The 17602-nt window shown below is 39.5% G+C and overlaps 1 protein-coding gene across 1 annotated transcript; it reads right to left on the bottom strand.

The window, feature by feature from the left end:
• Positions 1–716: 716 nt before the first annotated feature.
• LOC119728050 (latrophilin Cirl-like) lies at positions 717–12551 on the bottom strand. Its single transcript, XM_038200128.1, has 18 exons — positions 12327–12551; positions 11584–11637; positions 10728–10836; positions 10479–10631; positions 10046–10118; positions 8870–8981; positions 8263–8351; positions 7669–7771; positions 7480–7586; positions 7082–7187; positions 6659–6888; positions 6400–6509; positions 5764–5987; positions 5447–5521; positions 4328–4466; positions 2467–2534; positions 1561–1638; positions 717–1138 (listed from the first exon to the last, which is right to left on the bottom strand). The coding sequence occupies exons 2-18, from the start codon at positions 11590–11592 to the stop codon at positions 1025–1027; spliced, it is 1899 nt and encodes a 632-aa protein (XP_038056056.1). The 5' UTR covers positions 11593–11637; positions 12327–12551; the 3' UTR covers positions 717–1024.
• Between the last annotated feature and the right edge of the window lie 5051 nt (positions 12552–17602).

The following is a 17602-nucleotide window of genomic DNA, read 5'->3' as shown; positions in this document are numbered from 1 at the left end:
TGGAAAGCGAAATATATTGTGTGTTTTTTTCTTGCTTGGTGGCAGTCTCCTGCAAAACATTTTACCATTTTAAGGTACTTTTTTATGATAATGTTCAATAAAAGTAGCAGGTAAAATTGTTGTTTGTGGTTGTGTGATTTATGTACGTGGAATGCGTGGCTAACCCTAACAGTCCTAACAGTCTTCACACCTTATACGACATCATTGGGTGCGTTCCAGTAGCTTATCTACGAATTTAGTAAAATATAGTAAGATATTTATAACACAAATATTCCTACGGTGTTCAGTTGAATAGACAATATCTTTGAGAATTCATTGCCATGGTGTCTTCCGATTCCAATAATTATTATTGATCTGGTTGCAATGATAAAACTAATTCCATTTTACCATTGTTCCTGGTGCGTTTACACTTAAAGGTGCCGCCACCTAAGAGCCTTGACCTTAATTGTCCGAGCATGCCAAGCGAATACTAGTTTGAGTATCACACCTTTTACAAAGGAGCCCCCTCCGCTATGATATATCTAGGCAGTGCAAATTTGATGCGACCCTGCGCGCCAGCCAATTTGAGTCGACTTTAGAAATTGTGACGTCATTTCGTTCAGAAATGTGGACTAAAGGGTTAATTTCAAGGCGCCCGCAAAAGTGTAACCCTAGTTGCAATATTATGGGTCAGAGTTATTATGTTTCACAAGATACCGAGGCTATTTACTGCTGGTACCAGGGAAATTGTGAGAGCATATACTCATTGCATTATTATCATGGCCTTAATTTCCATACGCGTGTTGCTCATAATATTAAAAACAAATACACCAGTGTGTATATATTTGTACCCTTTTGTTAACATATTGATAATTTTCTGTTTTTCTTACACTGTACAAATTTGTCATTTAAATTCAATTTAATTAATTGTGTTTCATTATTTACTGCGATAAGAATTCAGAAGTTACTTCGACAAATTCTCATTCCGTTTGACATCAACATTCAGTCACAAAATAACACCTCCTCGTGTAATATTCCCCACTTTTTATACTGTTGATGTTTCCCTGCTGGATCGGGGTCGCCGATACACCTTCCTTACTACTTTCTCCTCCTCCACGTGCCAGGACCCCCTCACGAACACCCGGTGGGAAGTCTTTACCTGCACAGACATAATTCAAAATATGACAGATAGAATCATTTCTCAGAGCGTCATCATATCACTGAGTACACTAAGTAGTATCTTACACGTAATTACACTTGCACGCAGTATCCTGACTCAGGAGGTTGTCAAGCTCACAGGTAGGAAGTGATTGATTAGAACTCCCCTCTTTAATGAGTTTGGACTTGTCAAAGTGTTATATTATGAACACATGAATAATGACATTCATGGCTACATCATTCTGTCTTCGGGGTAAAAAGTCAAAGGTTAAAAAGTGAAAAAAAGGTATCTTAAGAGAACCGAGCTCGTTAACGAATCTGGATTAATCCTGAACTTATAATAAAGATTGGACTGCATAAAGACATTCTGTGTCGGGGAACTTCACAGATTCAAAAGGTGAAAAGTAACGTTCTTCAACTCACCTCTTTAACGAGTTTGGGCTCGTCCATTAACACCATGCCGGGAAGAAGTTCCAGATCCAGCTCAGACATGCTGGAATCCTGCCAGAAAATATTGTAAATGAATGGTCGATTTGTCTTAAAACTCCCTTTTAACAATTTATTTATTGCACTTATTTATTCCTCTTTTTATTTACCACATTATTTTAACCCATGAGCACAGGCTGCGGGGCTTGTTGTGTTTTGTTTTTTGAGCAGTTTGTGTTTTTAACAAGTACCAAGTAGTACAGCCCACGGCGGCCGGCTAACGTGTGAAGACGGCTATACGGCACCGTCCGTGCATCCGGGCCGTACCGGTATCTCGAGAGTACAGAAAACAAAAAAAATGAGGCGTGGTCTAATATGCAAAAGTCAAAACCGGTATTTGAATGCAAAGCTGTTATACTTGAGTTGTATGAACACAATATATGGCCGAGCAAAGTGTCCACCAATTCCCAGACCCACACACGCATAAAGCACCAACATAAGCAGGAAAAGGTATTCATTGTCTCAGTTAAATTCTCCCTTCATTAACAGGTTTTGTAACTTAAGTTGCAAGTCGTTCCATTTTGTTGTGTACACAGATTCCCGTCTTACGAAGGTAATATAGTTTACTGTATTCTCCATACGTTTACCAATAATGTTGAAATTGTTGTGAACTGTATTTTGTTCTTGTATATAAAATGTCTTGTTTTTAAAAGGCGTTACAGCCCTTTTTTAGCTTTTTTTTATTTGTCACATCTTTCAACTTGTACCTATTAATACATTTTTTTTTAATTATGAAAACCGGTTTCTCAAAACTTTAAAAAGTTTGTTTGCTCAGTTTAGACAATCAAAGCTTAAGAAATATTTTTGAACTCATTAATGAATATATAAATTCTTGTGACTCACGGGTCGCATCGAAGGGGGAGGAGTAGGTGTCGAACAGGCTAATGCTCGCAGGTTGATCTCTGGACAACCTGAAATCATTGACATAAATAAAAACAAAAACAACCCCAACATAATTCTATAAATCATAGAAATCAGGATTAATACACAATGATCTTAACTTAATGTTCAGGGGCCAATTTCGTGCATGAGCTGAGAAACACTGAGAAATGTCAAAAGAAAGTGACCGAATGTAAAAAAAAATATCAATATTAGGCTTCCTCTACTTCATAAAAAAATAGGGATAAGTACATCTTATGGACTTGTTACTGTGAAAATTTCACGCAATTTGCATACTCTATTCCCAAGTGATATTTCAATAAAACAATCACAAAACTCCGCTGTCCACCACTGATCATTTACCGTTCTACGAACTGATAAATACCGATTGAGTACAATGAAACATTCTCCCATCTCGATAAATGAACGAGAACTTTCAAAGGAAAACATACACAAATCGCCATCAAAATTTCAGGAAATAAAAGTTGACTTGTTCCTCATATACAAAAAACAAAATCTCAAAAATTAATGTTTATCTTGATTTCAATTATAATTATCTCATTTTGTATTTGAATGCCCATGTGTAATCTGTAATGCTCACTCAGCTCAATAGCTTCCAATGGCATTCCATGGACTGCTATACAAATGTGTTCTGTTAGTAAAACATGGATAATTTCTGATGGCATGCACTGTAAACAAAACCCGTAAAAACACTGTCCATTTCTCGTAATTTTTACGGTTTATGACCGTTATTGTTCAAACCGTCCCAAGAAAAAAAATGTGCTAAGTGAATTTCCCGTAAACCTGGTGGCCTGACATGCGCATACTGGGACTGATAATGTTTTTGCATTCGTCACCTTTCAAAACCCCTCCACTTTCAAACCCTCACACCGCCTTTTTTAAAGCTGTGATTCGTATACACACCTACATAGCAAACACCCAAGGTTCGCTACGTGTTTAGTGCAAAGCTAGTCATTGTTCTCTCAAAGCCTTAATACCATGATATTGCAGAATTATTGCGATATCAGTAAAAAGTTGTAAATGAAAATTACATAACAACTTACAGATGCAAGTAATGTTGCAACTTAAAAATAACATCACCTAAAATGATTTGAAAACCACTGAAAAAAGACAATTAGGCCTATAAGCTGTAGAACGTATGCATAACCCACTCCCAGCTACCGTAACTGGAACCTATCCCCCTGCACCCCAGCCCCGACGCCTCCCTACTTGGTATTCCATTATACGGCAAATTACCGTTAGATTTACGGGAAATTCGTGTTGAAATTACTGTCACCATCATTTTAGGAAACCCGTTACTGACCGTAATTTAACGGTGTTTTGTTGGTAACCCGTTTGACAGCGCTTTTACCGTAAAATTACGGGCAATTTTTTTTTACAGTTTCAGTTTCTGTTTCAGTAATTCATTTTTTTTTAAAGAAGAGTGGCCAAATATGCTCTTTTATAAGACATACTTCATTGGTGTATCAAATTTGATTGCTTTTTAAGAAAAAAAGGATATTTGTTGCGGGTCACTTTGTTTTTGACTCACCCTGTAGATAGAACCGGGCTCTGCTTGTTAATTGTTTGATTGTATTTTTCACTTTTGAGTTAGGATTCAAATTGCTTAGCACAGAAACATAGCACAGGCGTGTCGTAGAATGGTTAGGATTGATTCTCGGCTTTTTTATGCTCAGCCTATGAAATTGCTAAGCACTTGTTTTCTGCTGAACAGCTACATGAATTTGACACCAATGTGTTCATTACATTTATCTTAAAAAATGCCCACGTAGACTTGTTGCATATCTCTCGCAATTAGAAATACCTTCGAAGCCGTCATTGTCAGCGGACACGATGGGGGAGTCTGGGCGGTGATTGGACGCCCCATGCCACGGGATCACGGGGGTGAAGTCAACGTCGATGTACGATGCTCCACGGTCCTTGGGGATTCCCTCTGATGAATCCTGTTGCAAACAATTTATATCTTCTTCATTTTTTACTTTTTAACTTTACGTTAGGGGTAGGATTAGGGTTGGGGTTGGGGTTGGGGTTAGCGTTAGGAAAATATAGCGCTGACATTAATCGCTGAATTGCCGGTGAGCTCGCTCTTGCATGGAATAATGATTTTGGAGCAAAAGTGAAGCTCACTTGAAAAAAATAAAATAGTGACTCTTTGTTATTGTTTCTATGTAGATTTCCAAGCTCCAGATTGAATGCAAAAATCCTATTGGGTTGGCGTACTTTGTGCTTCGATCCTGGGGATGAGGAGGGGGGAGGGCCACATCCCTCAATAACTGTTTTGGCAGGGAAAGCTAATGGCTTATTTATGCCAGTGTGTATAGATTTTAATATAATGTACCAAATTTTGGACTGTATTCTTCTCCAAATAGCTGTAAGATATTGGTTATCTTGAAGCTGCTGATCCCCCGTGTCCCAGACATGTTGACGAAAATGGAATCATACAGTGCCATAGAAAAGGCCCAAAGTCTATACAATCATGGATCTTCTAATCATCCCCATCCAAAGGCGTATAGGCGAGTAGAGCACACGCAATATATGGGCAGGTGGACTAAACAAATCATCAGTCAGATTTGACTAAAAACAAGTTAAATTTGACTAGCTATTCAGGGTCAGCTGGTTGCAACTGAAAATCAGTCAAAGCTGACTAGATGTTCCCAGTCAGTATAGAACAATGGTCTCGCAAATAACTAAAATTGGAGTCAAATCCAACTAGTATGAATCTTTGAATGCTTAACTAAATTCCAGGTCAATTTTCAATAACAAGGAACACCAGTCAATATTTTGTCTAAGTTGTTGTTAGAGATACTCATTCGTTTTTTGGTAGGTTATAATATTGTATTTGTGACATTAAACTGTCGGTGGATTCAAAGGAAGAAAAAAGCAATTAGAGTAAACACTAATGACTTTGCTTTAATACATTTACCTTTTGTGCAGACACTGATAGGTTGTCAGTGCGTTTCTTGTTCTGACCAACCCGAAGGGCAAGAGCTTTGCGAACCTAATTGCAAACAAATTAATACATCGAAGTAATACTACAAATAATGATATTCACTTATATTAATCTTTGAATATTGTATTCAAAAGTCAGTCTATAGTGAATGTAACGAGGACAGAAATCAATCCTAGAATGTAATATTATATGGTAAACTTTAATTGATTTTGTACAATGGTCATCAAAAAGCAAAAATGAATAAAACAAATTATAAATGCCTCGTATAAAAATGATAATTTTGTGTTCACCTTGGAGTCCGTAAAGCAGGATAGAGACAACACGCATGGTCCGAGAAGTGAGTTGACAACAACGAAGAGCCATTCGTTTGCTGTTACTTTACCAGTGGGCGTAGCCAATGATGATGGCATCAAGACCACCGCTGCCACTGCCAGAACAGCCGTCAGTGCAAATCTTTGAAGATCATTTCTTTTGGGGTAGGGGAAGGAAAGAAAGCTCGAAATTTTATATATAGCTTAAAAAGTATTCACACGCTGATTGCGAAATTTATTATTTGTCTAGAATGAAACAAACAAAACAAAACAGAAAAATTGGTTGTACATGTACTTACTCTATTTCGCTGGCGTTCTGCGCAGGCATTCCACTCATTAGTGCAAACGTAGCAGCAATGATGACGAGGCAGAAAGCCAGCTAATACGAACATTGAGGGATAAACAAGGAGAAGAGTTGAACATAATTCAGATTGTAATGAGTAGCATGTAACTTTTTCTTTAAATTACTATTAAATTAAAATTGACAGTTCGGACAAGGTTTTTTTTTTTTTTTTTTTTTACTTAATACTGCCTTCTAAAAATGTAATTCCTTTGCTGCTGAGCACAAACACACTCAAACCAACATTTACAACAGTTCGGCCTACAGCTAAATACAGAGTAACCAAGAAAATGCCACAAAAAAAAATGTTCCAATACTCACGCTCGAGACTATAATTGCCGGCAACAGAAACACCCATAAAAGAGCCTTAAAGTCGGCCAGACATCTGTATATTTAAAAGAATACAGCACTTCAACAATTTCTGATAAGAAGACCTATATTTCACTAATAGATGTATTTTTCAAAATATTAGGAGGCACCAATTAACGATAATGATTGATACCACGAAAGAAAGTGTAGCCGCACATAAATTACCCAAACTCGGACGTGTACTGAGACACTGAGGTAGCGCCTGAAATGAAAACAACGACTGAGGGGACGCCTAGTCCAATCAAAAAGCCGATACGTCGCCTTGGAAGTGACTCCGTGGCGCCATGTAACGGCTTGTGTGATTGGCGGAGGAGTAAGGAACCTCGAACAAACATCCATGCGGAAATCGACAGGTAGGAAAAGTGCAAGACGATGGCATTTGCTTTGCAGAAAATCTGATGAATAAAAGACAGGGGAAAAATGTACCGAGAAGGCTGGGTTATGGTAATCAGATATTTAAGGACCGGAAGAAAAGAAACAAAACTTCTTAGCAAAATTATCATTCCCACAAACAAACCATGGAGGTAGCCCAAAACTCATGTTTAACCACTCTCTCCCCCCCCCAAAAAAATTAAGTTTAAAACTTACTTCACTCTCAATTTCCTGCACTGACAGTAAAAGACACATATCAGTCGCTGCTATGGTAACGAGAACCATGGTGCGGAACAAATCCTCATCTCCCTTCCATAAGCATCTAAACAGACCAATAAAATCCAAAGTAAAAAAAAATCGAAAAGAAACAAAAATCAATAAAGCTAGAAACCATGAAGTATAAACACTGCTCTTCAATCGTTTGTCCGAGGCATTTCAACAGATAGAGACGGTCAACCGCTCTCTATTTTGTACGTTTTGTACTCGGATATGAGTTACGGAACTTGCTATGAGATAGTAACCACGTGCTACAAGTGATGATAACGGGTTTCCCGTTCCCTATTTTCATGTCTGTCAATAGAGAGGGGGCTATTGAGTTTAAAAAATATTGTTACCGTGCATATCCAAGGATGGCCACGGCGATGGTAATGGCAATGAAGGACACGACACAGCTGATTGAAATGGACCATCTGAAAATCCCAGAAATACCGATTTTCCACACCTTAAAAGAAATAGAAAAAGAAAGAATGAATAACTAGGATGTTACTCCAATTGCCACATTTTAAGAGAGAAATCAGACTTGCCTTGATGAAGACAGTGACGTCATCCACGTGATTACAATCACATGACCTAGTTCTGCCATCGATGTGCAAGATCTTGCATCCATTCAGTTTGTCAGTTGCAAGACTGAAAAAACCCAATAAACCTAAATCATAATTATTATCATCATCACTGTCAGTATAGCTATACTTCCATGCATCATCATTCGCTCGTACACCTGCCCTGCAAACAGTACTGGGAAGGGCTGATCTCTTTGAGCTCTCATTGGATAGATGTGCGTGACCTGTGACGAAGATGCAGCGCACAAACTCGCTACAGCTGTTTATCATACTAGCGCGCTAGCTACATACAAAGGTCATGATAAGTTACCCATGATGCCGTGCGTACTTCCTTCACAAGATTCGGTCATCTGCCCTTCCCAGCGCCCTGTTTGCAGGGCGAGAGGTACTAGCGAACACACAATCAATGCACGGATATTCCATGCGCACGCACCTCACGCACGCGGAAATGATGACCAGTGGTCACTCATTAGGCAAATGAAATCGATGAAATAAAACATCATCTACTATATAACAGGCGGTAGATTCCAGCAAAGTTACATGGGTTAGGTCACATACCGTCTGTCCAGGTTGCTTCGGGCTTTACATTTGGTTGTCGATGATACGGACACGATGGTGACATTACCGCCCTCCCTTATAATAACCTCCTAAATCATAGACACAAAAAATGAAAAGAAGAGTAGAAAAACAGAAGTAGGCCTATAATGAGTTAGAGTATTATCGTAACAGAACCCTCAAAACATCTATAGTGCGTGCTTATTTGCTGAACCAGCGATGTAGTTAGTAAAATTGATTGGGTCGACGATTTTGAGAAGACCTGAAAACGTTTCCCCAAAATGTCTTGCTCCAGACGTTTCAAGAGAATGATGGGATACCAAAATCTCTTTTTAGAATGTGTTGGTCTTTGTCTCGCTGTGTGTGCTTCATTGCGAATTTGTATAAATAAAGGTTCATCACGAAATACATTTACCCATGGGTTGTCACTCGCACAATTTTGCCTTTAAAATGTGACATATGAAAAGTGCAACTAAATAGGTTTTGGTTTTCGGTGGCGTTGGGATTCATGGACGGGCGTCTTGTTGGAGGATGGGTCGCGGTTTAGGAAATATTCAACAAGGACCTTTAATGCAATTGCACCTGGCAGCATAAATAGGAATGTCCATACCTCTGTGTGGGATAAGATGAGTTCTCTGCTCGATGTCAGGTCTGTCTCAGACAAGGGCACTGAGTATTGAAGGGTGAAATCCTTGCCACGGACATTTAAAGCTTTAAAGGCACTGTAATTACAATAATACACACATTGGAAGTTTTAGTTCGCTACGCTAACGGACTATTTGGCTGAATGCGCGTCCATATCCTGCTTCTCACAAGTCAAATTCGATAAGCCTCTCTACTGATGACGTCACACTTTGTTTTGCTTGTGCGCTTTTCTATGGGGCTACGAAACCGTCGTCCCCACCAGGCTCCCGTAAGAAAGCACACATGTTAACAAAGTTTGACGTCATCAGGGCCAAATTTCTCGGTGCCGCTAAGCAAAAAACAATGCTTAGCACAAAAAAACCTGGCTTATAAAATCAGTTTACCAGCCAAAACTTCACGTGATTTTCATGCTAAAGCAAACAACAGCTGAATACTAATCACGAGCAATATACATTACGAGTTTTGGCTGGTAACCTGCTGTTATAAGGCAGACTTTTTTGTGCTAAGCAAATGTTTGTGCTTAGCAGCGCCGTGAAATCGGCCCCATTGCAGAGTCTTATTCTGGTATATTGCTGGACAAAATCACGAAAATGTAAGAAACACTTATCGCCCTCTAGCGGTGACCTCGGATGCCAAAGGTTGTTTAATTGTATGAACATTGATCCAAAGGATGCTTGTAACAATTTTGAAACCCTTATAATCGAACAAAAATGTAGAGAGAATGCCAAGCATTGTGTTTTTGACCAAAATGAAATTTTTTTTTATAGAAAAGAGCCTTCTTGTGGTCACCTCAGCGCAACTAAATGACGTCATAATTATAGACTATACCAACCAACCAAGTTCCTGCCAAATTATAGGAAATCGGCGTCGCATATGGATATAAGGATGGAAGGGGGGGGGGGGGGCAAATGTGCCCCTGGTCCTGACAAGATACTAAAAGCCCGGTCCTGATAGGGTAAGGTCTGATATATAGAATTCAATCCGCTCTTCTGAAATGATCTTAAGCCGAGAGAGGAAGCCGAGGTCGGAAATCCCAATCATCATCCAAAGTCTAGTATGTGAGAGCGAAGGCCTACATATCTCCCTTAAGTTCTCACTGTTTGGCTAGTGTAAAGGAATGAACAGTGGAAGTCAAGCGTACCTTGTGACGTTAATGTTTATAGCCAGTTCACTAGGAAACTCGTTGTACTCGTAATCCACCGTAGACTCAAATTCTGCAATAAAATGCAAATTAATCAGTAGAATAAGTGAGGCTGTATAATATCCAAAACTATTTTCAAATAATCTCATTCACCACAGATTTTTCAATTTTCTAGTGATTTTGTATTTCGAGATAAATTCTCATGATGAATTATGAAGGTCACTTTTATTTAAAAAAAAAAAAACATAGATGATATAATTTATTTCATATTTTGCGTAGTGACTATAGAACCAAAATTGTCATCTCAAAGTTTTGAACATAATGTAGATATCTGGGGGGTATTTTAAATACGATTTAAAGTTGTTCGCTTTAATATTCGAAAGGTAATTTTAGTTCTACTTTTGTAAGTGTAATCCATGAGTACGAGCTGCACCTGCGCTGTAGCCCAGAAAATCTGCTGATTGGCTCTCGACAAGAACAACCGGCGGGGTCATGACCTCTTGATCGAACAAAATGAACGAACTGGCGATGCCGAAAGAGTGTTCCTCTTGTTGTATTTGCTCTTCCTTATTTCTCAGAACAACATCTGTTCACACAATAAAAGAAATTATTGATTTGCGATGACTTAAATGAGTAGTTATGGGGACCGTAAGCGTAAGTGTCGATCAGGGCTCTAATTTACCTGTGTCATCCTGGTGCATGCGCATTGATGATCCCTCTGGCCACGCCCTGCCGACCGCCTTGGCAATCTGCGTGATGGTTGCCATGCAATCTAAAACAAAGTCACGTGACTGTGTACCGATGAAAAAGAGAAAATATTGGTCGACCTTACGTGTTTATTTAATCTCACATGTTCATGAACCTCAAGATGTCTTGTTTAGGAACCTCAAGATGTCTTGTTCAGGAACCTCAAGTTGGAGTTGCTGTCTGGATTGACGTCATTATCTATTCAGGGAGTCCAAAGCAGCTCTTTTATGTTACAAGTTTTAAAACTGAAAACAGAAACCAAACGGGATCTCAGCTCACTTTTCCCGGTATTAAACATTTTACTAATAACGCATAGTGCTGTCTTAATGACTCCCGTGGAGTAGTGTAATTTTTCTTCGCGCTTCATTTTTGGAAGCACCACCAGAAACTGGGTCAATTTTCAGAGGGCTATGCATTTTGTTTGCCTCATTTTCTGAAGGCGGTGGAGAAGGCACTCTATGGGTGTATAACTCTATATGTGTATAACACTTAAAGGCACTTATCAAGATAATTACCCATCGATTTAAAGAGAGAGACCTCGAGCAAAGTGAAGATAGGGCTGGTCGATGTAAAATATTCCGACAGAAATGGTTTCGAACAAAAGAACAATAATTATAGGGTGGATCTTACAAAAGTGTGCCTTGGGGGTACACTTTCTTTTACGTGCGTTGGCAATTGAATCCTTTTACGAGACCATAATAAAATAATTGGGAACAGGGTCACGGTCCTCAACTAGGAAATCGTCCCCTCCGCTTCCAATTAAGAATACTTTCAATAAATATAGAACTCACCGTTTCCATAGCAATAGGATTTGAAGATGTCTTCCGAAGCACATCAACAAGTAACTGTTCAAAAAAATAAATGAAAAATTGAATGGCAATATATAGACACTTATACCAATACCAGAAGATCAAAATAAGCATCTTTAACATTCTGGGGTGCAGCGGCGTAGCTAGCATTCCCATCTATAGGAGGGGGGGGGGGGTATGTTACAATGGGGGTAGACTAGTGGGGGAAACTATTTTTTTGTAGCCACCGTACTAAAAGGTAGACAGGTCGGGTCACCCGGCCTCCGCAAAATCACGTGACGGTGGTGGTTTTTGATGCCCCCCCTCCCCTACGCCGCTATGAGGGAGGGCTGAGGCGAAATCTCCCCCTTAAAAGAAATAGTGCAAGATAGATTATATTGAAATTTACTACGCATAGAGGGTGTTCTATGCCGTGAGGGCGCTATCCATTTTGGATGGGCTTTTATGTTGAATATTTTAGAATACAATTGTCTTCCGTTAGCTGCTTAATTTAAATGTCTGTGATATCTACATTTTATTTTAATTGGGATCTAAAAACGAAACGTTTTTACATCTCGGTTTTTTTCCGACTCCGAATGGCTGTGTAAACTTGAGCGGCCTAATCGGTCAAAAATATCTGTGTGAATTACAACCAGTTTTGCGTGCCAATTTATAAGTTGGCTTACGAGAGGGTACTTGATATACAATAGTTTACAAGAAGAATTCATCCAATAAAGGAGTTTCACCTTGGCATATTCCTCCAGGAGGGCAGGGTCTGAACCACTGAAGTCGAAGTCCAGCAATGTCCCCAGTAGCTCGAGCAGTTCGGCCGATTCCTTCGCCGTGCCTGCCCGCGACTCTAGCGCCGACAGCACGCTGGACAACACCTCGCCTGGTCTTGTGACGTTGGCGCGGGAAGTTCTCGTTGTTATGGAGAAAAACACTATTAGACACAGCGCAGAGTACGTCTACGCAAGGAGATGTTATAAGGAAAATTTATACGAACTGATGAGACAGTATAGTATAAACCTTTCCTTCTTTTCTTGATTAGTCATTAACTTACACGGAGCCGCCCCTTAATTCTACACATACCTGACCGTTGCTGGGATTTTTTTCCCCTACCACCATGTAATATTTGAGCCACCCTGCCGTCAAATCCCAACTAACCACAGTCATTTATTCATGGTAACCTTCACACCCTAAATAGCCATTAAAACCACGGAATTGCCCGTGAAGATCAAGACTGGTCCATTTTGTCAGCAGGGGCGATCCATGGCAGTCCATATGTGAACAGGCCTATGTAAAATGTTCACAAGCCCAGTAGGTTTCCCGCCAATTTTGTACAAGCCACTAGGGCCTGACAAGACTAGTGACACCCCTTCTGGTGGATGTACCATGGTAGAAACTAGAATCTACAGTGCGTTCGATTGCTTCCGCACGCGCGTACTCGTGCAAGCGCGACAGCGTTCGATTTACCTCTCACGTGACTTCTCGCGCTTACTCGAGCCTGGCCCTAGTGACCGACTCGCCGAACCGGTTACTTGGGTAAGTATCCCATAAGGACATGCAACGTCCGTCGGGCGCCTCAGGCCGTGTCCGAAACGGGCTTCTACGTAGCATACAAACTCTATGTAGCTCTATGCACGGAGCTACGGCTACGAATTATTGTCAGCGCGTCCCCGCGTACTTTCACTGGGCATGGACGTGCTCTAGACACTGATTCGGATGCAGCCTGGGAAACATGTTGCAACCAGAGCGCACAACAGCGCCCTCTTGTGATTTACTGTTATAATTGTCCAATCCCTTATCGAATCACGTTGCTTACCGTTAATTCTTGCTCCGTAAAATCCTTGTTTATGACTCCTAATCATCATTTGCCTTAATTCAAATTACCAGGTTCACTATAAAAAAAAACCCTGTGCGTGAATTACAGAAATTTCGGTTGATTAAGATATGATATTTAGTGGGATTTACTCCATGTTTATTGTCCATTTTGCAATTTACGCTGTACTATGGGTATTACACGTCATGCCATACGCGTGCTTATAATATACACATGTTTGTGGGCACTTTACTGGGGATATTGAGGGTTTCATAGTATTTAGGGTCTTTCCATGAATCTATGTGCTATTGTACCAATGTTTGGGGTTGTTAATAAGTATTTTGAGCCCTTTGCCTCCATATTTGTGGTCATGTTAAACAGGTTGTGTACATGTTATTGCCAGGCTAATCATGGGCACACATAAGTTTACATGTATATTGTCAATGTTCATTATATGATTATATGGTTTCCCAGGCCTGTGCACATAGTAATTAAGTTCCCCTTTGTGTTTATTCTTCCTGTAGGACCACACAGCACACGCACACCCACACACACACCCACACTTGTTTCACATGACTAGTGTGGACTTTCCATTGCTTTCGTGTAGTTAAGAAAAACCAGTGAAAAAACTCATTTTTCTCAAACTGTGAAAACTCTTTCAACCCAATTTTTTTTCTATGATTCCCTTTAGTGTTTCTCTTCATTCTGCTACAGATAAACCTAACCCAAAAATGACTCTAAACCTGTTTTCCAGAAATGGGGAAACACTATACACTATAGTGGGCATTAGACCTCGTTTTCTGGAGGAGGATCATGATCCTCATCGAGGATCATATCGGTAACCCCGACGAGGATCATAAAACGAGGCGTGTCTGTGGCGTAGTGACGTCATGGATAGATGGACAAATCGATCGTGAGGATTAGCGCCGAATGCGTATATAGAGTTCGAAGATAATCCTACATGTATAACAAATAAGGAACGCCCTATGATTGCTAACTATTGAGACGCGGTGTGTGAATGTAGACGAAAGAGCATTACCCAATTCCGGTTGAAGGTGAAATTTAAAAGATACAGTTTTCGACATGCTTTCTTGAATCGAATGTTATTTTTATATATATAAATGTGTACGTATTCATTAAATATATATTTTGTCGCAAAACAAAACAAACGCAGGGTATTAGAAAAACAAGAAATAACATTGAAGTAACCCACAAGACGTACAAGACGCTTCAACACAAACCGTAACTAAATATCACAACATGGAAAAGTACACACTGAACAAACACGGCCACGTTAACACCAAAGCTGAAATCATAAAGTCCGAATCTAAAATCCTAACTTAACAATCATCCAACTGCAAAAACAAAAGGACTGAAAAAATATATATATATCTTAAAAGCCACTGCATAAAAATTATATCCTTAAACAATAAAAATACACAACTCTTAATAAAAGACGACTCGGGATGCCTAAAACCAACCGGAACTCACCAGAACATTCCCTGAGTGGTCAACGGGCGATATACAGTTTTCAGGAATTTTATTCATAACCACAGCAAACATACAATATTAAATTAAAAGCAAGCTAAACTTAAAATGATTGAGCAACACAAGTTCCAGTTAACTTATTGTAATAAAAGACAGGTAGCCTAAATGTATACACTTCTGACAGCACTTCAAATTAGACGTTTCGTAATTATTGAGCGTTTTAAAAAAGTTTATCTTGAAAAATGGGACGCTTATACAATACTCATAGCTCGTTAACAGGTCAATGAAATTTTGGGAAAAAACCAACTGCACATATAAAGTGCATTCATTCACCTTGCCGATGCACACCAAACGTTTACCTAACGTTGAAATGGTTCACACCGCTCATCGTGTTTTCATGGAGATACATGTACATGTATTTAAAAACACCGCGAATTCGGACTTGACGACCGGACAAGTCTGGACTGGTCATTCTGTTTGCCGTCCATCGATGACTCATCACTGTGACGTCATAGGGATTCCCCATCCAAATACAAAGGCCATTGTGATACTATAGCTCGGACCCGTTTTGTGGGTGAATGATGCGCGAATACGACGGCAATCGGCAACTTAAATTTGACGGTATTTCTTCGTCCCCATATTTGCTAAGGTCCTAACTTACTAGGAAGACCTTTAAGAACCAAGGTAGCCTATTTTGTATTTTTAAGTAATGTAATGAACAATCAACAGAGTACGATTCATTCGCAAGAGTTGATGAGCAAATACGCGTTTAGTTCGTGCTGGTTGTCACAGCCTCCGCAAAATAACAAGCGTTTGAGTTTCCCAAAATTTCATTGACCTGTTAACGAGCTATGAGTATTGTATAAGCGTCCCATTTTTCAAGATAAACTTTTTTAAAACGCTCAATAATTACGAAACGTCTAATTTGAAGTGCTGTCAGAAGTGTATACATTTAGGCTACCTGTCTTTTATTACAATAAGTTAACTGGAACTTGTGTTGCTCAATCATTTTAAGTTTAGCTTGCTTTTAATTTAATATTGTATGTTTGCTGTGGTTATGAATAAAATTCCTGAAAACTGTATATCGCCCGTTGACCACTCAGGGAATGTTCTGGTGAGTTCCGGTTGGTTTTAGGCATCCCGAGTCGTCTTTTATTAAGAGTTGTGTATTTTTATTGTTTAAGGATATAATTTTTATGCAGTGGCTTTTAAGATATATATATATTTTTTTCAGTCCTTTTGTTTTTGCAGTTGGATGATTGTTAAGTTAGGATTTTAGATTCGGACTTTATGATTTCAGCTTTGGTGTTAACGTGGCCGTGTTTGTTCAGGGTGTACTTTTCCATGTTGTGATATTTAGTTACGGTTTGTGTTGAAGCGTCTTGTACGTCTTGTGGGTTACTTCAATGTTATTTCTTGTTTTTCTAATACCCTGCGTTTGTTTTGTTTTGCGACAAAATATATATTTAATGAATACGTACACATTTATATATATAAAAATAACATTCGATTCAAGAAAGCATGTCGAAAACTGTATCTTTTAAATTTCACCTTCAACCGGAATTGGGTAATGCTCTTTCGTCTACATTCACACACCGCGTCTCAATAGTTAGCAATCATAGGGCGTTCCTTATTTGTTATACATGTAGGATTATCTTCGAACTCTATATACGCATTCGGCGCTAATCCTCACGATCGATTTGTCCATCTATCCATGACGTCACTACGCCACAGACACGCCTCGTTTTATGATCCTCGTCGGGGTTACCGATATGATCCTCGATGAGGATCATGATCCTCCTCCAGAAAACGAGGTCAAATGCCCACTATACACTACTGACGTGGGCAAGTCCACACAACGTCGGTGCTACCTACATTATGTGGACGTCTTTTGTTCGGAAGTCCACACTGCGTATGTAAGACAAGCTCACCCACCCACACACACACACACCCAGACTTACGTTACATACCTTGTGTGGACATTGCTTTGTTTTCGTGTAGTTAAGAAAACTCGGTACAAAAAATAACTTTACTTAAACTGTGAAAACTCTTTTAACCCAATTTTTTTTCTATGATTCCCTATAGTGTTTCTCTTCATTCTGCTACGGATAAACCTAACCCAAAAATGCCTCTAAACCTGTTTTCCAGAAAGGGCAAAACCTTATGTGGACACGGCTTAGTCCACATAAGGTTAACACAACCTACATTATGTGGACCTCTTTTGTTCACAAGTCCACATAGGGTATGTAACACAAACTCACCTTCCTACCAGTGCCACACTACCCATAACCAAGGTCAATAATTAAACCTGTTACCAGCCCATCACCAGTTTGGGTCACCTACTTCTTTTCACATTGTTGTCAACTGTCATCCATGCGCAAATCTGCAATCATCATTTTCAAAAATAAGTAATCATACTGCGCACGCGTAGAGGTGATCCAATCAATGGCCTTAAATGTGGACTAGCTACCGGTCCTATGGGGACGGGGACCAGTCTAGGAAGCGTGTTGTTAAAACTGTGCAGCGCCACCACGCGTTTGTTTGCAAACAACACTGACAGAACAGTGTTCATAAAATTATGTCGGTGAATTGCAAAACCCAATATTGAAGTTGGGTATAGAAGCAAAGGTTAAGTTTATATTTAGTGTGAACAATTATTAGGAAACTGTGAAAATCGATATTATCAACAAAAGATCGAGGTTAGAAAGCAAT

The sequence above is a fragment of the Patiria miniata genome, unplaced genomic scaffold (genome assembly GCF_015706575.1).
Source record: "Patiria miniata isolate m_02_andy unplaced genomic scaffold, ASM1570657v1 HiC_scaffold_20, whole genome shotgun sequence".
Taxonomy (NCBI): Eukaryota; Metazoa; Echinodermata; class Asteroidea; order Valvatida; family Asterinidae; genus Patiria; species Patiria miniata.
This window is presented reverse-complemented; position numbering and strand designations above follow the sequence as displayed.

What these genes read in the sequence shown, in the direction of transcription:
- LOC119728050 (XM_038200128.1), bottom strand. An exon ending in CGAAGCAACCTGGACAGACG is followed by an intron (nt 7,772 to 8,262) that starts GTATGTGACCTA and finishes GGGTTTTTTCAG; the next exon opens with TCTTGCAACTGACAAACTGA. An exon ending in AGCCCAAACTCGTTAAAGAG is followed by an intron (nt 1,139 to 1,560) that starts GTGAGTTGAAGA and finishes ATGTCTGTGCAG; the next exon opens with GTAAAGACTTCCCACCGGGT.